Here is a 20,887-nt window from a genome sequence, read left to right on the forward strand (position 1 = left end):
ACAATGTTTCTAGTGAATAAAATTACAGTGTGTATGATATTAGTTTTAATCCTGTCTAGATCTCCATTCATGTTGGTCATTAAATTTTGTAAAATAAAAAAAAGTTAACTGTTTCTAAAAACATTTGGAGACTGAGACAACAAACATCTTTCTTGTGATTATTAAATTATTTCCAGAATTTCACTTGCCATACATTTTTTTAATATTCAAGGCATTTCAGAGAGGAAGTAATGAAGTAAAAGTTCATAAGTGGCCATAAAAGTAGAGGTCACAAAAAATTTTATTGTAGTTTAGGCTTAAAATATGAGTACCAACTCATACCTGAACACCTATTTAATGTACAATCATCTATGGTCTCTCTCCCAAGTATCTGAAAGTATAGTCCTCTAAGATAGTTTTCATCTCTGGTGCCATCACATATTACGAATTGATTTGATATAATGTAACATAAGATATAACAGGTTTTTCACAAATACTTTGACAATTTCTCTACCTTAGATAAAAATTACTAGGCACTGAATACTAATATGTATAGCTGTTGGGTTTGCTACAAATACAGTATTTTTCTACGAAGCTCTTGTTACTGGAGATCTCATCTGTAGACAGTACGGCCCAGTTGTCATCTCCTAGGACAGGTTCCCTAAAACAGAAAACAAACAAAATTTCTACAAAGAGCAGCAGTGCATTCACTCCCACAATAAAATAGCATCCAACTTCACTGGTTATTTGTAGTATGAAACAAAGAAAGGCAAAATCCATGGGGAATCAGTGACACTGGTTTTTCACCTAATGTCTTTTACATCCCAGGGGTCAGGTTGAACACTACACCATTGCCATTAATCCATGGTGAACCCTGTAATGTGTATAGAAGGCATTTGCCACAATCAAAAGAACTGGCACCATGGTTTGCCTCACTGTGGGTGATATTAAATTCTACCTTGACATATTTTATACATGTATACAAGTGCAGAAACCCCCCCTTCATAATCAATTACTAACAAGGCTTTAATGATAAAAGTGACTGGCTCTGTCATTTTTGTCATTTCAGTGAAATGATTCCTTTCAAAATGACTAGCTATGCTTGTATCCAAGAGCTGTCTCAGTGTTCTTCAATGATGAGACTTTAGAGGAGGTTCCTAAAGTCCCAGGAGTCTCTGTATCTGAGAACAGGTGCAGCTGTGTAACAGTTGCCTGGCAAGTCCTACTTGAGCCATTCTGCTGAGGCTTTCTAGGGTTTCAGAGCACTCACTGCACATCTGCAGTTCTGTAGACAGCCCACAAGGTCATTTCTCAGTAGGAAATATTATACGTTGGTGATGGAACAGAAAAGATTACCCCTGATGCCATCATCATGTTAAAGATTTCAAGACAAATCACACTAGGTAAATGATTTGAAGATGATGGATAATAAATAGGAAATCAAGGTTGGAAGTTTTCCTGTCCTCACCTCTCACTCCCTGTTCCAGGAACTGCTTCCAAATTTAATATTATTTATAAATGCTTGGCCAATAGCTCAGGATTATAACTAGCTAACTCTTACATTTTAATTAACCCATATTTCTATTTATGCTTTGCCACATAATTCATGACTTACTACCTCATTTTTTTTACACATCCTGCTTGCTCAAGAGCTGACTGGCATCTCTCAAGACTCCCCTGACTCAACTGTTCCTCCTCCCATTAATCTCACTGTGTCAATCTGTCTCCCCAAATCTCTTCTTGCTCTGCTATTGGCCAAAAAGTATCTTATTAACAATGAATATAATCCAAAGCATTAAGAATTCAAAGAATTTAAATTTGTAGGGATGTGGAGCTTGCTGGGGATTGGTTCTTGCATGTAAGCATACACCATGACTCAGAGCCAACCTCAAGACCAAAGGCTTATGTTTTTTGTTTCCAGAACAATTGGCATCACATGACACTGATTTTTATCTCTCATAGGCACAATTCAAACACCACAATATAGGAACACAGTAGAAAGAAAACTGGTCTGAAAACGTACAAGTTATTATATTCAGTGTTGTTTGTCCACTTCCAAGGGTGTTGTAATGATTCTCTGTGCAAGCCAATCCAGTACTGAAATTTCCACGCATATGTCTTCAGGAAATTCTGTCATAAGACATTAAAAGCAAACACATGTGTCTCTTTGTTTCAAATGACCCTTGAGTCTCCCTGACGTACAGCCTCCTCTCTGGATGGAAGCAGATTATAACTGAGAGTCATAGACTTTGGAGCCAGCGCAATAATCAGATTTCAGTGTATGCATTTTACACTCACAATCTAAAATATATTGGTGGCTCTCATTTTTTTTTCTGGCTAGAATCATCCCTTAATAAGCCTGGTCTTCAAGTTATTAACAGTTGCCACATTCAGTATGCAATACCGGCCAACATGGATAAAGACTTCCATGATTATCATGGATCTAAGTGGATTGTTTGGCCATGCAGGTTAACAATAAGGATGAAAGCATGTCTTTGGAGCGGGGCTCCAGTCAGAAGCAACCACATTAGCAACTGCATACACTAATATGTTATCTATGTCCTTCACAAAAGAGGAAGGGTAGAATCCCTCCACAAGCTTCATCTTTAACCTTCCTATCACAAAGTAATACACATTCAACATAACAAACAACAAACCAATTCCTGATGCTTTCTTACCAACTCCTCCAGAGTTTCAAATCCAGCTAGTTGGGCCTCATGTGCCATGCAGTAGTTCTGGCTTAATGTCCAATTTCTCTCAACGTCAGAAAAATAAATACATTTGCTTCCATATGCAATCCAGTCATTTGGACAAGTGGCAAAGCATGGTGCAGGAGTTGAAGTGACTGCATTTTCCTTTTTCACTAAAATGCAGACAGTGCAACAAAATGATGTAACAAAGAAAAGTTTTCATGTCATATCCTCTTAGCTACCCATGCAAATCTCAGTTTTGAGGCATTTGCTTGTACTATAGCTCTACTCATTTATTAATAGAAGACACATCATATCATGATGGTCCACAACCCAGGGCTTTCCAGTGGACTCTAAGGAAATGCTTTATTTTTCTTCTTTGTATTTTGTGTTTTGAGACAGAATCTTGCTATGTCCCCTGCTTGGGCTGGATCTCACTGTGTGAATTGTATTTGTCTGGAGCCTTTACTAATCCTGCTATGTATGTCTCCTGAGTGCTGGGACTAAAGACACTATGCCTTGCAAAAAAATCATTTCTAGGCCATCAGCACTTTGGGAGTGGGAGATCTAAACTTCCTCCATTTTAAAAGCTAGGTCTATGTTTCAGTTTCTTAAACAAAGGTCTAATAATCAACAACACCCCTGACAACAAAGACAAGGGGGAAAGAGCAGAGAGCATGTTCATGGCCTGAATAAGAAATACAGTATCTCAAAGCAATGACCAAAAAAGAATAGTTCCTATAATACCTGGAACAGGACATACTTTGACTTTCCTAAGTATGCCCAAATATGGAAAAATAAGTCAAAAATATTATAATGTAACCTTAGAAATTCCTGGAATTTCCCTAGCTATGGTTAAAAGGAACTGTTGGTCTTTGTTCCTTCCGGGTTGTCAATTTGTACAAGTGGTAGATCCCACATGCTTGAATAAATAAATGCTCTTTGTTTTTGTCTACTATTTGAGTCTGGGTCTTCATTCAGTGATTCTCATACCCTTTAAAGAACTATTCCTGATTCCTGAAATCCTATAGCTTTTTTCCCATAATACTCCACATCATCCTTATTTCTAAAAAAAAAAAAAAAAAAAAAAAAAAAAAAAAAACAACAACAACAAAAAACCTCACTTGCCTAAATTTTACTATAGAGAAATGACATTGTATAAAACATCGGCATGGCAAAATAAATCTTCTATATCAAATCTTTTATAATTCTACCACACTGAAAGTAAATATATATACTGGTTCTTATAGAGCTGCTCAGAAAGGCTATCATAGATAACTCTGATAACTGATGTTAAAAAATGTGCAAAAATATTAACATTCATAAACTGCTGGTGGGAGTCAAATTTATATAGCCAGCTGGAGGTTTTTCAAAGAAGTTTAAAGTAAATATACCACATGACACAGCTATACCACTCCTAAGCATATGTGGAGCAAACTCACCATCCTACTATGAGATATCTGTACATCCATAGCTATTGCTTCCCTATTTACAATAGTAACGAAATGTACTTGCTCCTAATACCCATCAAATAACAGATAATTAAATGTATTATACACACAAAACAGAATGTTATTCAGCCAAAAAGAAAAATGTAATTTAAGGAAAGTATGCTATCAAGTTAGGTCACACAAAATAAGAAAGAAAGAGACCCAGGTATTCTGTCAAATGTAATCCCAGCCTGTGATGTACAGTGTGAACAGCTGTGAGTGTGGGCATGGTTAACACATAGACAGGAGAACAAGTAAGTGGTGTAAGGTGACCAGGATGAACAAGATGTAACAAGGGGCTAGCATGTTGTGAGAAATGGTTATAGAGACAATTGTTTTTGTAGTTTCTGCCCTATCATATTTTTTTTGGTGGATAAGTGCATAAAAATGTCATTGACAGTGAAAGTCTAAAACCATAACCAAAGCTCCACAATTTCAGAATAGCTCTTCTAACTGTGTGGAATGTCAATGAGATACGTAGGGCTTGGGACTTGACAGGTGTTGGCTATACTAATGGAGCTGTGTGATCATTTGTGATCCTATCACAATAGAGTGATTGTGTGCACACATGTGTGGGGTGTGTGTGTGTGTGTGTGTGTGTAAGAAGCTCTGAATTTCAGAGGACAGTTTAGAAGAATAACAATTTTTCAGTCATACCTTCAACATTTTTATCCTTTATAGGACCAGAACACTTTTCTCCTGAAGAGCTTCTAAATCCTAGAAATAAGTGATTTCATAAGAGATAATAAATATCAGAAATGGCTCCCACACTAATTTTTAATAGAAGGAAATTGGTTGTCACTGTTATCAGTTCTCACACCCTGTACACCGAAGCTTCATTGAATAGGACAAATACAACAGATAGCGAAGATAACTATCACATCTTTCTATCTTGCTCTTTTCAGAGCTGTGTAATAGTTTAGTTTACACTGACTAAGACTTTTTAAAAATTGTTTGTCCTTGTATAGTCCTGTGTATATTCACCAACATGGTTAAAGTTTCTTTTTATAAAACAATATCACAAAACATTTATTTGAGCTATGAAAAAGGGTGTGCAAATTTTTATCAGATAATTGTGAACAGTCCACAATTAAAAGCATAGGAAAGGCATACATCTAGAACTGGTATGTTCAATATTTTCAGAGTCTGGTTGAAAAAGTTAACTGAAACCAAGAGTCATGGTGTGTGGGGTTCTGTCCATTCTTCCAAAACAAAAACACTTCATTGTCCTCACTTCCCTCAGGTGCATCAGCCTCCTTGAGCTTTCTTCTTTGAAATGTCTTGTCTTTGTTCACTGCCTTGAATAGTTTTCCTAGGTGAACATATATCTTCTACATCTCTGTCTAAATGTGGCCAAATGCCATCTTCCCAGGGATGTTGAGCCTGATCTCCTATGCACACTACACATCATGCTGTTCCATCAGTGCATCTTCCTGCTAGCTCCTAAATTCCCAGAGAAAATGTTTCTCTAGAGCCTTTCCTATAATGCCTGGCTCATGGTGATCAGTAAGTATAACTGAAAATATGAATGTCTCAGAGACCAGCTTTGAAAAAAATACTACTTACCAGTGCAGGAGCAGGGGATTAGAAAAGTTAGTAAAAAATATGAAGACTTAAGTGAAAATAATAAAACAGAAAACATAAGATAGGAGTTCCAGTGAATACTGAAATCAATCACATTTAATTTTCTATACATTTTTATATCCCAATACAATAGGGGTAAGAACACAAAAAACTGCTTTAACATGATTTAAAGGACAACTAGAGCAGTTTTGCTTCAATATTTTGAGCCATCAAGCCGTTAATCCAAAAAGCATTCTGTAGTTTATGCAGTGAACCCACCCAAGACAAAGTATCTTAAAGGTAGTGACTCCCAAGGTCAAACCTCCTATTTCAAAAGAAGGAGCAGAAGTATGCTTGAATTTTCTGACCATTAGTCAGAGGGGATTGGATCTACCTGGATGGAACATTTTAATGTCAAAAGGATCAAGTAAGCTCACCCTAGGTCAGGGTGCGTAGCCACACATTTTTCAACAACTTTTAGCAAGCTAAAACTCTCTGACCCTCAGGTAAGGTGGAAATAGGCTCACATTTTTGGGCCTCCACATCAACGTGACAGAATGTTGCAGAATTTGTACAATGAAGCACGTACCTGACAAAGCAAAAGAAAGTGCAATCACAGCTACAGTGAGGGCCATGATCACTGCATAGCAGCAGTAAAGCTTAACACGAGGCTGGGTGGGGCTCTTTCTGAGACATTTTCCTTGCTGTTTTTTACCTGAAAACATAAATATCAGAATATCATCCTCAAGAACCTTTCAGGGAAAAAAATATGTTTACCCAGAATCAACTATATATTTCCTTGTACTCCCTTCCTGCAAATGCCCTTATAGAAGTTCCTGGTCCATTAATGATATCCTTAACTTGCAAAACATTAGAGGAAAGGGAAACACTACTTTTTGCCATGATTTTTTAGTTATTGAATTAGGGACCAATAAAAGAGCAAGAAACAGAAACAGTGGAGATCGTGGAGAAAAGGAAATAACAACAAAAACCACCCATAGATACTTTTATCCTGTGTCTTGTATTATTTTTATTAAAAAGCTGCTTGACCAGTAACCAGGCAGGAAGCAAAGGCAGGGTAATAAGGCAGGAAGTAGAGGCAGGTCAATGAGATTTCTAAGAATAGGGAAGTTTTAGTCTGCAGTAGTGACCCCAGCCACAGAGGAAGCAACATAGCAAGATGTGAATGCCCTACCAAAAAAGGTATCAAGCCACCTTGTTTGTGGCTAACACAGACAAGAATTATGGGATAACATAAGTTATAAGAGTTAATAAGAAGCCTGAGATACTAGGCGAGGCAGTTTATAATTAATGTAGACCTCTGTCTGGTTTCTTTGGCGCTTAACAACTGCAGGAACTGGGCAGGACAGAAAACTCAGTCAACACATAGATTTAGTCCTATAAAAAGAGACCTGAGACTGTAATAATAATAATAATAATGAAAAGAAAATATGTGTGTAAGGTGGGATGGCACAGGATTTCATACAGTAGCAATTGTCAAGTACAAACAAATGTATAAATATTGTAGCTCTCACAGCACTATCAAACACACAATTGTACATGTAATGGAACATGCTCACATTCAGTTGCTGGAAGAGCAGCAACAAGGGCTTTTAACCTCTGATTCACTTCCTACACATTTTCATTGGGTTCCAAAAGACCTCAATACATTATAAGTACAATTTTTTTTGATAGATAGAAAAGAATACAAAATATCAGCAATAAAATATAAAACCCTTGGCAGTACATTTTTTATCCTTTTATTACTTTTTCAGGAACCAGAGCAGAGGAATTGCATTATTCTAAATCCAATTTATTTTTCTGTGTATAGCTAAAAAAACTCTGCCTTACAAAAGTTCACTGAGAATTTTTTTTAATTTTTCTTGTTCAAATAGATTTAACGTTCTAGATTTAATATTTGACTCTGTTGTCCATTTTGAGACATTTATTGTACAACAAATGAGGTATGAGTCATAACCATAAGAACTGTCTTAGCATCATATGCAGAAGATATAACATCCTTTTTTTACCTATGAAACTTGTAAAGTGAGACTGCTTTTTCATTTCCCAGCTGGCCAGACCCAAATAATCATAGAGAAGCTATATTAATAAAACACTGTTTGGGGAAGGGCTCAAGCATATACCTTGTTAGCTCTTATATCTTAAATTAACCCATTTCTATTAATCTATGTATCACCACAAAACTGTGAGCTATGGGTAAGTTTCCAGTGTCTTTCTCCATCAGCAGCTACATGGAATCCATCTGACTATATCTTGTTTTCTGCTCTATCTCTGCTTGGATTACCTGCCTTGCTATATTCTGCACTGTCATAGGTCAAAGCAGCTTTTTTGTTAACCAAAGGTAATAATCCTACTCACAACATACAGAGTGGAATCTCACATCTCCTCTGTATGCTGTGAATACCGTTGGTTAATAAAGTACTGCTTTGGACCTATAGCAGGGCAGAACATAATTAGCTAGGTGGAGAAAACTAAACTGAATACTGGAAGAAAGGAGGCAGAGGAGAGAGAACCCATTGAGCTGCCACGAGAGACAGACACGCCAGAACCTTGCCAGTAGGCCACGGCCCTCATTGTAAAATATAAAATAATGGAAATTGGTTAAATTAAGATATAAAAACTAGCCAATAAGAAATTAGAGCTAATAGGCCAAGCAGTGATTTAATACAATTTTCTGTGTGCTTATTTCAGGAGACTGGGAGGCTGAGAAATGACCAATACTTGGACATTGTTTTCTTCCAATTTCTTTCCGCTGTTTGTTGGGCAAAGTATATTTAGGGTTCACAGAAACCTTTTGGGGGAATCTGGTTCCATCAAACAACATTAGCCAGGAAGGAATTCATAGGTTTCCATTTTCTGTGGAAACAAAAGCAGAACATCTTTTCCAAAGTAACATATCCTTAGACTCAAATTTTGAAGTAAATATATATGTTGGTTTAGCTTAGCAGCCCCCAGAATCAAATATCTCTCTGCTGTTAAGAAATTCAAAGAAAACACAATAATATACATAATCCAGATTCTCTGTTTATTTTTCATTATTACATGGCTTAATTTTAACTCTATCAGTTTTTTAATATTTATTTTATTATCTTTACTCCTTTAATTTATGATTGTCTGTATTCTTCTCTCTCTCTCTTAAGCCCATGTATACTTATCTAACATTGTGACCCATTCAAAGGTCTTTTTCGTCTGATTCTGTCTTACTGTGTATCTGAAATCCTGTAATCATTTTCTGAACAGGAAATTTTTTTTATTATTATTATTATTTTTCAAATGAGTGTCTAAGACTAATGCTATGGCTTTCCTTTGACTCTGTCCAGTCCAAAATGGTGGATGTATGTTCAATGCCTCTAAAAGCCATGCTGACAGCCCCAGCTTCAGGGGCACAGAGGGTCTATGTCACCATAAGCAACTTGTATCACTCTGCTCACAAACCTTAAATGAGCTGTAGAGGGACCTCTAGAAAGATCCAGAGCCATTTATGCTTCCAGTATGAACCAGGAAGCCATTTCTTATAGGAAGGAGACATGCCTCTCCTAGCAGCCAGCAAACAGAGCCTATCTGAAAGAAAAAGACATGAGACTACTAAGAAGCTGCACTTGGCTCCCATTTTTTGTGGGTCTAGAAGCTGGTGTAGGAGTTCCTTCTGTTTGTGTGTTGCTTTCATTGGATAATGAATAAAGAAACTGCCTTGTCCTAGTTGATGTGGCAGAATTTAGGTAGGCAGAGAAGACAGAACTGAATTCTGGGAGAAAGAAAGCAGAATGGGAGAACTGCCATGGAGCCACCAGAATCAGACATGCTGAATCTTTTCCAGTAAACCACAACCTCGTGGTGATATGCAGACTAATAGAAATGGGTTAAATCAGTTAGCCAATAAGAGGCTAGAGATAATGGGCCAGGCAGTGATTTAATTAATACAGTTTCTGTGTGGTTATTTCGGGTGTAAGCTAGCTGGGCACCTGGGACAAACAAAAGGCCACCCTCCTCATGCAACAAGAAGCACTATATTTTCTTTGAGCTTTTGTAGGTCTTATGTGGATTCATGCCAGACATAGGCACCTTTTCATAAACTGAGATGGCTTTTTCTTTCCCCGGCCACCCAGACATGAATAATCACACAGAAATTATATTAATTATAACACTGTTTAGCCAATTGTTCAACTGTATTTCTATTTAGTTCTTATATCTTAAATTAATCCATTTCTATTAATCTCTGTATCACCATGAGTCTGTGGCCTACTGATAAGGTTCTTGTATCTTTATCTGTCAGGAGGAACATGGCATCTGCCTGACTCTACCTACTCTCCTTCTCTACATCTGCTTGGATTTCCTTACTTGATATATTCTGCCCTACCATAGGTCAAAGCAGATTCTTTATTAACCAATGGTTAAAAAAAAAAAAGAACATATTCATAGCATACAGAGGGGAATCCCACCTCAGACTTCATGTTTCCATCTTTATCCACTTTTGAATCATTTATTTTGCAATGGATAAGTTATGAATCATCACTATGGGAAGTCACTGTCTTAGCATCATATGTAGAAAAGATACCATCCTTTCTCTACCTAAGAAATGTCACTTTGCCCATTTTACAGTTCACAGACACACACATTATAAACACATATTGATTTTTAAAAATAAAAAAATATACCAATAAAAATGACACACTCACAGTAAATATATCCATTAAAAATGCTCAATATTACCTATGTTTGGGGAAAATATAGTTTAGTATTTTGTTAAAATTTGAATACATTTACTTCACAATCTAGATCTAAGGAAAATGCCTGTGTTTATATAAAAAAGCCTATCTGTATTATAGCAGCTTTTTAAATTTAGTCTGTGGTTGGCAACAACTCAAATATCTCTGAGCTTGTGACAAAATAAAACAATTTTACTCAGACCTGGGGAAGTGAAAAAAAAAAAGAAACCTGGACCTCTGGTTTGCATTTGCCCATTTCTTGTGCTGGCTAAATATTCCTCATTTTTCTGTTCCCAGAGAGTCTTAAGCAAAACCTTGTTGCCTGTTGCGGCGGTTGGGCGCCAGGTATCGCGACGTAAATGAAAGGCAGACGGAAATTATAATAAAATATTTAGCTTTAATTAGGGAAAGACTCACAGAACCGAAGTTCCAGAGGAGAACAGGAGAGCAGAAGGGGCGGCTAGGAGCATGCCCACAATCTAAGTAAAAAATATCCTCAGGGGATCCCGCCCCTTGCTAGCAAGGTAATTGGCTGGGTCTCCCCTATAGTTACCCACTTAAGTAACCCTTAAGTAGTTGGCACCAAAAGCAGTTGGCCTTGGGCCAGCAAAGCAGCTTATTAGATAAATATGTATTATATTAAAGCCTCATATCATGGATTAAATCTGTGAAACATACAGAAAAGCAGGAGATAACCAAATACAGGTAGCTGTTTTATTGACTTTAGCTGTGAGTCAAGGCTCATGTGTGAACCACATCACCACCACCATCACCACCAAATCCCAAACAGCAACAAAATTCCACTCAGCCCATTTGTAGTTTACTTGGAGAAGCTGACCTCACTGCACTGGTTATCTACTGAGAAATTCTGACTATCTTCTCTTATTTTGCTCACTCTCTTACCCACCAGTTTCCTGTAAGGTTTTCCTGACATGCTTGAAAAACTGTTTTTGTATTCAGGTTTGAAATACATGCTCTGAATTATCTACAGCCCATGCATCAGTCAATCATGTTCTGGAATCTCTTCTACTCTAGCTACTGTGTTCATAATTGACACACAGCTATGAAACTCACTGTGGATGAATCTCAAATGCATGATTTCTGCAGGGATCCAGCTACATGATATTCTTGGAAAGCAGGTGTGTAAGAGATAAAAAAAAAAAAAAAGCAAAGATGCCGTAGGCTGGGTACAAAGGAAAGGAGTGCCTACAGAAGAGCACAGAGGTAATGGGGTGGGGTCTGGGTCTAGATTGTGACTATGATGGAGACTTCATTGTTATATGTGTTCTAAAAGTTAGTGAACATGACATAAATTCAATGGTGTGATTAAGGAGAAATTTTTTATTGTAGACATAAAGAAGAGTACAGACAGAGGAATCTGCAAGAGTCTCTCATGATGGGGGAGAGAAAGGAAGTTGTGTGAGACCAGGAGAGAAGGAGATAAAAGTGAAGACCAAAAGAAAGAGTAAGAGAGAGGGGTAAGAGAAAGCATGGCAGGACCATAGAGCACCAATAAGGTGGGGCAGGGAAGCCCAAGATATGGAGTTTAGGGTAGGAGGAAGATTGAAAAAAGCTGAGATGGGCCACAGGCACTGAGTAAGCCTGGAGGTTAGCATGTGCTTTGGTGTGCTGAAAGTCACCAGAAGCTGTTTTCTACCTGACAACTCTTACTGCTTTCTGCTTTCTTTCCTTACCTTTTGTTTTGCTTTGTTTCTTTTGTTTTGTTTTGATTTGATTTTTTAAATTAAACTCTAAAAGTTTATTATGGAAAATATCAAGTCCATACAAAAATTTAAAAAATAGCAAGATAAATCTGCAACTTGTGCCTTGTTGTTTCAAATATCTGTGTGGTCTATTTGTGGTAATCTACAGGGAGAATGAAAATGTTTTCAGTTACGGGAATATTTGATCTAGCTGAAAAACATCTACATTTTTATTAACTTGCTTTTTTGGTAAGTATAAATGCTGTTTTTCAGAAAAATCCAATATTCTTTCATTAAGTCACACAATCAAACAAAGAAAAATAAAAGCAACAGAAGAGATAAGAAATAAATAAAAATAAGAGTGTGGTGCACATTTTCAAACACAAAAGACAGTTGTTTTTCCCTAAAGACTGGGACAGAAATCACACAGGATTCTTCATTTTCTTAATTTTCCACAAAGTGAAAATGCCAGAGCATTTGCTGGTGTGTGTGGGGGTATGGACAAATTGTTGCCAGGGAGGAGGAGGTCGCTCACCCTGCCACTACAGCTCTCTCCCCTCTAACTTTCCTATGCATCACAGTTTATCACAAACCCCAGGCCCTGGACCCACAGGGAACTTAGTTTCCTTCCCTCTGGGACATAAGAAGTCTGATCTATAGCAAGTTCCTGTAACCCACAGGAGTGCAAATTACCAGATCAAGAGTGGACTAGAAAGCACACACACACACACCAAAATCAACAACACAACAAACAAATAATAAATGTATAATAAAAAAACAACTCCCCCATCCAAATCAAACAAAAACTATGCCTCAAGCTATTATAATTAACTTATTATTTATTTATTTTTTTGACTAGTTGAATACTATATAGTCTGATAGGGTAACTAATATACCAGAGGCTTCCAGTCATTTCACTTCCACAGAGTCCTACCATGGCAGGCTTAACAGGCAGGAGGTTCACTTCCTCTGTGAGACCCCCATGAAGCTCCTCTCTTCCCTTTCAGTTTGCTTCAAATTGCATTAAATACATACCCATGTCTCCCTCTCGTTGGTGGTCTGGGGTAGATGTTTCTGTTTTTAGTATGTTCATGGGAGTCTCTTCAGCCTCTATAGCAGGCATCTCTGAACTGAGAGGAAAAGTCTTTCCTGAACTAAGGAGGAGGGATGAAACCTGAATCCCTGGAGAGGGAGACAAAGCTTTGGTTTCTGTGTTTCCTAATAAGCACTCTGCAAGTACAACCCACTGTCCCTGTGACTCATTAACCACTCTTTACCAGTTCTGAACACATCACCTCTCAGCAGATAACGTTTTGTTCCTGGAGGAAACAGAATTACAAAGTAGGACACTTTGAAGTGAAATTAAGTGGACTATACCACAGTAAATGTTCCAGACTCATCACAACTTCTTAAAAAAAAGTATTACTTTGATGAAAGTCACTGCTATTAAGTGGGGAAAGTGTTGCTTGATTGAGTGATTAGTTGTTTGGATGGTTAGTTGGTTGGTTGATTGATGGATTGACTGATTGATTGAATCAGTGTTTCACTTTGTAACTCTGAGTAGCCTCAGACACACATTAACCACATTGGGCCTGGATTTCTCTTCCTACGTCAGTTTAAAGGTCAGTAATGCTGTAAGGCCTGAAATTCCAGATCATATATGTGAAGGCAGATAAGACCCTGACAAGAAGGCAAAGAGGAAAGAGGAAAACAATTAAATTTCTGAAGTCAGAGGTACCTGAAACCACTAGAGATGCAAAATCTCTGCGTGGGGAGTAAAAAAGACTGACCTCCCTGAAAAGCTTCACCAGCTGCATGGAATGTTTTCTGCCCAGGCTGTGATAAAGGGATGTCTTTCTTTACCTTTTCTTCTATATGACTTATGGCACAAACCAATAATACTGCAGTTGCCAAGCAAGTCTAAATTCTGGAGTTAGGGAACAGACACCAGAAATAATGCCTCCATGTATCTGTGTACAAACATCCTCAAAGGTGCAGTCAGACATAAATCACAAACCCTTTGGGAAGCACCAAGACTCAAATCTCTTTCCCCCCACTATGTCACCCCATAAGGCTCCTCACTATTTAAAACCTAAGCATAGTTTGCTAAAGACTCTGCTGCACTGGATTAGAAAGAATCATGTCCCAGCCATCACCAAGGAACCTTGTAAACATGCAGATCCATACTGACGACACTTAGTAATAAACTCCAGGTGACTTCTGCATTACTAAGAGGCCTTTCCGGAAAAACTCCTTCCTGAGGAAACAGAGTCATTCACATTCCTTGTTAAAAGGGTCAATTCCTAGAGTTCATAAGTTAGGTAAGTAGTTAAAAATGTGCGTATTCAGACGTCATACAGGATGTACTCTTACCTCAATCAGCTGTTGACCCCATTTTCTGTTCCCTGGTAACTGTCTTATTTTAAAGAAAGAGCAAGTGCCACCATTTTCCCTCCTAAGACTTTGATATGCCCTTACCCTTTTAATACTGTCCTGGTCAGTGGTTGATGATATACTTTGATTAAAACAGCAGCTATTTCCATGTTCAATGACCTCCTTCCTGTGATAGGGTCAAAATCTTACCTTACAACCAAAAGACACACTGAAGTCAGAAGGAGGAAAAAAAACATGATAGGAAGAATAAGTGTTCACTCAATGAAAAGCATACATTTCCAGTCCTGAGCCTCTGCCTTCTCAAGATAGGGGAGAGTTCAAGTTATCAACTTACAGCCAGACTCTTAAGAATCTTGCGAAAGAGGCAGGGATGAGATAGGGAGGAGGATTTGTGGCCATAGATGAGAGACCTGAAGCAGATTTAATAACCTTGTATCTTAGTATTCTAATTCTATGAAGAGACACCAAAAACACAGGATCTCTTATAAAGGACAGCATTTAACTGGACTCTGCTTACAATTTCAGATGTCTAGTCCATTGTCCTCATGGTGGGGAGCATGGTGGTATGTATGCAGATATGGTGTTAGGGAATCTTAGAGTTCTAAATCCAGATCTGCAGACAGCATGAAGAGAGAGAAGAAGAGAGTGAGAGGAAGCCACTAGGTCTGCCTTGGACTTCTGAAACTCCAAAGACCACCCCCAATGATACATTTCCTCCTACAACACAAACAACACCCCTCAAATCCCTTGCAAGTAGCTCCACTCCCTAAGGACCAAGTATTCAAATATATGAGCCTATGGGGGACATTTCTATTCAAATCAACAGGAATCTAACTGACTCTATTTTAAAGGCAGGATACCTTATGTTGTATCTTAAAGATAAGTTTCTATTTACTGTGAGAGTGGAGTAGCTCTGTTTCCTGGAACATGACCTACCCAAGCCCATGATCTGCAATTGTTTGTGAGAATATCCTGACCTTCCCTGTCCCTCTCTGAGTCTCCCTAACCTCCCCTGATTCCTCCTAAACACATGGGGAGGTGGTCATACTATGACTTTTTAAGTATTTTTTTTATTTCCTTCTTGCCCCATTGTCTCAATTCTGTAAAAGTACTAATGATTTTACTCCTTAAAAAGGATGAAAAATCTATCTATCTATCTATCTATCTATCTATCTATCTATCTATCTATCTATCTCTATCTCACCCAATTTAGTTAGCAGTCGCTGACCAGCCCTCAGTCATACCCCAATAAAAAATCAAGCTTGCTTGAAATTTGGCTCAAATTGTGGAGGTGGTCTCTTATTTTCACCATTGGGATAAACACCAGCACACCTTGTTACAGATATCTTTAAAGCCCAAGGGATTTTTTATCTTATAATGTGACTTCCTGCAGATGGTTCTGGAGACAGGAAGAAACAGACTGTGGTTTGGAAAGCCACGGAAGTGTGGAAAGAAACCTCCATAATGTGATGGAGGTAGGGTAGGCCGGGAGATTTTATGAGCTGTTCTGGGCTCTTCAATCCTGCCTGTGCTAGAGTTGAAGGAAGACACAGGGATTTCACTTCAAGAGCAGATGAAAAGTATGCAAGCATTGAGGAGATCAAGGCAGGAAGAGAGCTAGTGAGGAGTCAGATTCAGCTCCATAAAGACATTTTCTTTCAATAATTAGTTAAAGGTTAAATAAACAGAGCTGAACATGATGATTTACACCCATAATTACAGCATTTAAGAGACTAAGAAAGGAGGATTGCTTTGAGTTTGTCATCAGATTGAGCTATAGAGAATGATCTATCTAAGAAAATCAAAATTAATTAATTAGAAATTTGTAGACCAGAGATAAATGGATGAGATTTCCCAGTAGCTGTTTACAGGTGAGTTTAGTGGTTCCTAGGGTCAGGACTTCATGTGTCTAACCACCTGAATACACATCAACAACGTGTCACTGATGGTCAGAGCAGGATTTATTCTCCATTACAAGTGCTTTCTGTGTAAAACTCAAAGTAAGAGCCCATTCCAGGTTAGAAATGAAACAGACACATAAAATACTGATTTTCTTTTTCTTCTTAAATTACTTAAAAGAAGCAACAGGTTTAGAATGCTTGAAGTATGCCACATACATTTTGTACTCATGGTCATTTTTTTATTTGTTGTGACTGCTAGGATTAAGGGATTATGCTGGCCTGCCCTGTCATCTGGCAGGATGTATACAGACTGTACTCTTGCAGCACAGGCTCCTAGTAGGCACACAAGTGCAAAGGTCCCTTTAAGAGACAACCCAGACCTTTCTCTTCCCACCAAGGCATGCAGGTCTTGGCCTCTCTCTCTCAGCTTCTCTCTCTTCTCCTCATCCCCTCTTGTCTCTGTGTCTCTCCCTTTGTTTTCTCCCACTACCTTCCCAATACTCTCTTCTCTATGCAACTCCACACTCAAGCTCCCTCTGCATGGAGTATTCTGTCACATGCTGTGGTTCTCAACAATAGTGGGACCTGTCAGGGTGCTACTCATGCTGTATTTTAATAGTGACTGCCTAAAGTAGACAATGCAACTTGAAAAACTGAGCCTGCCAGAGAGTGCTCTGCCACATCTTGAACCAGAAGCCTGTTCATCTTATTGCAAATATTCTCCATGGAGCACTTGTTAAGTTGGGAGCATAGCTCCCAGCCCCTGGCATCCATCTCAGCCTCCCTGGCCTGGGAGTTGTATTGGTCTGGACTCCAAATCCCAGAATGCTAGGTCCTGACCCCTCCCTGAGGAGGGGGGAGGGTCAGGACCACTTCCACAGGGTATTTAAGTGAGCACCCAGAGGAGAAACAAGTGGTTTTGGGTTTGTATGGGCTCCCTGCTGTCCTGTCTCCCTGCCATGCACTCGGCCACCCGAGAGTGTCTTACTTAATAAAACGATGGACATTTTGATTCAGTTTGGTTTGACCTAATTGGATTTCTTGTGCTGGCAGAGCCGCCCTTTTCTTATTTAATTTTTACTTATCAGCGCTCTTATCTCCATCTAGGACTGATCAACAAACATACTTTAAATATTTAAAAGTGTTGTCCAAGTTCCCAGAATAAGTAATTAGGGAAGCTTGGGCTCAATTTCATAGAAAACAAGCACAGAAGTATAGGCCCTCTGCCCTGCTGGCAACTTCCCCTGCCTGGACAGGCCTAGTCTATTCTAGTCAAAAGTATGCATGGCTTTAACTGGACATGGAAAACAATTCCATGAGTCAACGTACTGAAAAGCAAACATTAGTAAATATGGTGCCATCTATTTAATCAAGAAAAATTAAAGAAATATGAACCTCATAGATGAGAGGAGGGATTCATTATCAGTCATGGTAAAGTCAGAATTTCTATTGTTGATTTTCTTGTCTCTATTTCTGTACAAGTGACAGATGCAACATTTGGGAGAAGTCTTTCTTGCTCAAAGATGAAAGAATACAGTCCTTCATGGTATGGGGACCTTAGCAGAAACACTGTACCAGACTGTGGTGACAGGACTGTACAGAAACTGCTTATTGACTGACATCAGTCAGGAATGCAGAGAGAGGAACCTGATGTTGGAAGATGAACCTCAGCCCCCACCTGCATCAATCAGTACTAGGAGCCACACCCAAAAGTGTCAAAACACTCCAGACAGCAGCATAAGATGGAGTATTTCTTTACATTAGCCTGAAGGGACATTTCATCTTTAAAGAAAACCAAAGTCCTGAGCATTGTTTCCCTTCATGAGCTTAGGAAGAATTCATATATGAAATATCTCCTTGAGACACTGGAGACTCACCAAATGGCTCTTTCCTTTCTGGAGAATGACTTGAAATCAGACCAGTTATTAATCTCCACTCTATTCCTCAAGGGAAATCTTCTCTCTCTGTCAACACCACTGGTGGTGTGAGAGTTCAAGGGCCATTGCATCCTGTTCACTAGGGAGTTGACCACTGAGGGCTGCATTGCATTTGCTTAGAAATATGTAGAGAGCACTGTTATTTGCTTGGTTTGTTTGTTTGTGTGAGACAGAGTTTCTTTCTATAGTCCTGACCGTCCTGGAATTCATTCTATAGACCAGGCTGGCCTCAAACACATTCACCTAAGGCATGTACCACCCTCCTAACTTACAAGAGCACTTTTACTCCATTTGGTCTGTTATACACAGAGGTGGTCAGAGGGATTGCCTGGATGGGAAGAGGAGAAAGAAGAGTTGTTTGCCACGCCTGTTGGTGAACTTGAATCTGGTATACAGAGGGATAAAATGACTTCATTGTAGTGGAATAGAGTGGAGCTCCTACTAAAGAAGCAAAGAAATGAATGGATTACTGAATACCCACTCAGCCAGTGACTGATGCAATGAATGAGTCAGTGATCAAGAACATTAAAGGATCCAGCAGTCTGGCATTGTGTGTGCATCCTAGGTGAGAAGTCAGGGACCCATGGCCATCACCACAGGATTCACAACAGTCAAAAGGCAGCAGCATGCAGGTTTGCTCCCCAGGAACAGAGACACAGCAAGTGTTGGGAGCATAGATCACATTCGTCAGCCTCAAAGAGGAATGGCCAAGTAGGTTTTGTAGCCCACATGCCATCCATGCTGATGAAGGCTTCAAATTGTCGATCTGTCTAAACCTCTGCCATCTCCATTTCCTCTCCAAGAAGCAGAACAGAGAGCTAGATCTAGGCATCATCATTGACCTTAGGAAAAAGCCAGGAGGCTAGATATCTCTACGACAAGTTAAGAGTTTCTACTTAAACATCAGCCTGATACATGAGGACTTGGCCTGTGAGCAGACAAGTTCAATAGCTGTCATGACAGGAGGGCTTCCCTGCCTACCTACAGGTACAACTGAAACTACTATAGGAGTCTGTGGTAAAGAGATTCCCTACATACATGTTTGTTGTGGAACAACTCAACATAAAGCCTTAGACAGACGCAAGGTATTAGGTGTACCTGTGTCCTGGTAACTTGAGAAGGGCAAGAAGGGTGAGAGGAGCAGAAGGAGGGATAGGGATAAGAGACGGAAGTAGTGAAATGTAACAGATATAATAAGGATGAAACCAGGTCTTTACGCTGAATGAAGTACAACAATCACAAGAAGATAAATGTTTGGGTATATGTAGGTTGTGAGACAGTAGGTTTTAATCCTATGTAGGATGAAGTAGTGTGGGCCTTATATAGGATATTGGGCAGAAGGCCTATGGTAAGCATGCTTCCCTGTGGCTGGACATTTCCTGTAGCCCCACACTGCTCTGAAACCTAAAGCTGATGCAAAGAGCACCAAAGACCTAGATCTCCAGCACATGGATGATGCACACTACACACAGAAATGGAACACTATGTATTTTTCAAAATATATTACTCCCAAGAATATTCCCTATTTCAAACTGAACTTCAAAGTTAATTAATTGAAATGAATTTAATGTTCTAAAAGGAACTTAGTAGAATTAGGTTAGGCTGAAAAGATGAATTTTAAGTAAATTTAAATTGAAAGGCGTCTTTTTTTGGTTTTATAAAGATCTCGTTAGGAAATGAGAAATATAGCACCTGGAGTGACAGCTGTGGCTGCAGGAGACCAAGCTCTTAATGTTCGGTTTTGAGCTGGATGGCTCAAATGGCTGAATCATAGCTGTAGCCCAACCCCCATTCTGTTCATTGCCTTCCAGAGCTTCCCTGAAGCACATGAGGGCTGTCATTGAGAAACAACATTTCTGTTGAGCTTATTCACATTTATGATCTGTGACAAAATGTTTTCCTGAATTGGAGGTAAAAACAAAGACTGGATAAGTCATGCGTTTTTGCAGTGATCACTTCTGATCTGGGGGATGCCTGCTTTCTCCTTTTCACCAGACAAAGAACCAAAGGGGCAGGGGGACTGATAAGAAAGATAAGAGGAAACCTAGTTAGCTAGGGAAGGAATGTGGCCTGCAGACAAGGATGTGGGAGGGTGTCTGCTGCGCCCTCTGGACGTGAGCTAGCACATTTGAGCTGTAGAATGGAGCTTGTGTGACTGGAGCAGCTGATTAAAGCAGGGTAAAGGTAGCTGAGCACAGCTGCAGTGCAAAGAGGAGCTTTATGGTTTTTGGAAAGATGCTTTGGATTCAAATTTTAATCTTGAAAATGTTTGGAAAAATAAAAATCCCAGGCTAGCCTTGAACTTCAAATCCTCCTCTCTGCCTCTTCAGTGAATCCTCCTGTAGCAAATCTCAAGTGAAGGAAACAACGTGAGTTAGGGGTCTAGTTGAGTAAGCTATCCTGTGATGTTACAGGTCCCACCAGAATGGAAGGAGCTCAGAATTGGGATTGCAAGAGAGCCTGTATATCCTGCTCCAAACCTAAGCCCTTTTTAGGGGTTCAA

General features: G+C 39.0%; 1 protein-coding gene across 1 annotated transcript; it reads right to left on the minus strand.

The window, feature by feature from the left end:
* Positions 1–454: 454 nt before the first annotated feature.
* LOC130885634 (C-type lectin domain family 2 member E-like) lies at positions 455–13,275 on the minus strand. The gene is made up of 6 exons (XM_057787303.1): positions 13,188–13,275; positions 6,312–6,437; positions 4,817–4,876; positions 2,658–2,842; positions 2,003–2,109; positions 455–640 (listed from the first exon to the last, which is right to left on the minus strand). Exons 1-6 carry the CDS (start codon positions 13,273–13,275, stop codon positions 523–525), a joined length of 684 nt encoding a protein of 227 aa, XP_057643286.1. The 3' UTR covers positions 455–522.
* Between the last annotated feature and the right edge of the window lie 7,612 nt (positions 13,276–20,887).

The sequence above is a fragment of the Chionomys nivalis genome, chromosome 1, assembly GCF_950005125.1.
Source record: "Chionomys nivalis chromosome 1, mChiNiv1.1, whole genome shotgun sequence".
Lineage (NCBI taxonomy): Eukaryota > Metazoa > Chordata > Mammalia > Rodentia > Cricetidae > Chionomys > Chionomys nivalis.

Coding starts and splice junctions, on each gene's coding strand:
- LOC130885634 (XM_057787303.1), bottom strand. CDS start 13,275: ATGCCTGCTATAGAGGCTGAAGAGACTCCCATGAACATACTAAAAACA. Junction 6,438..13,187: donor CCAACGAGAGGGAGACATGG/GTATGTATTTAA, acceptor TTATGTTTTCAG/GTAAAAAACAGCAAGGAAAA. Junction 2,110..2,657: donor TTGAAACTCTGGAGGAGTTG/GTAAGAAAGCAT, acceptor GTCTTATGACAG/AATTTCCTGAAGACATATGC.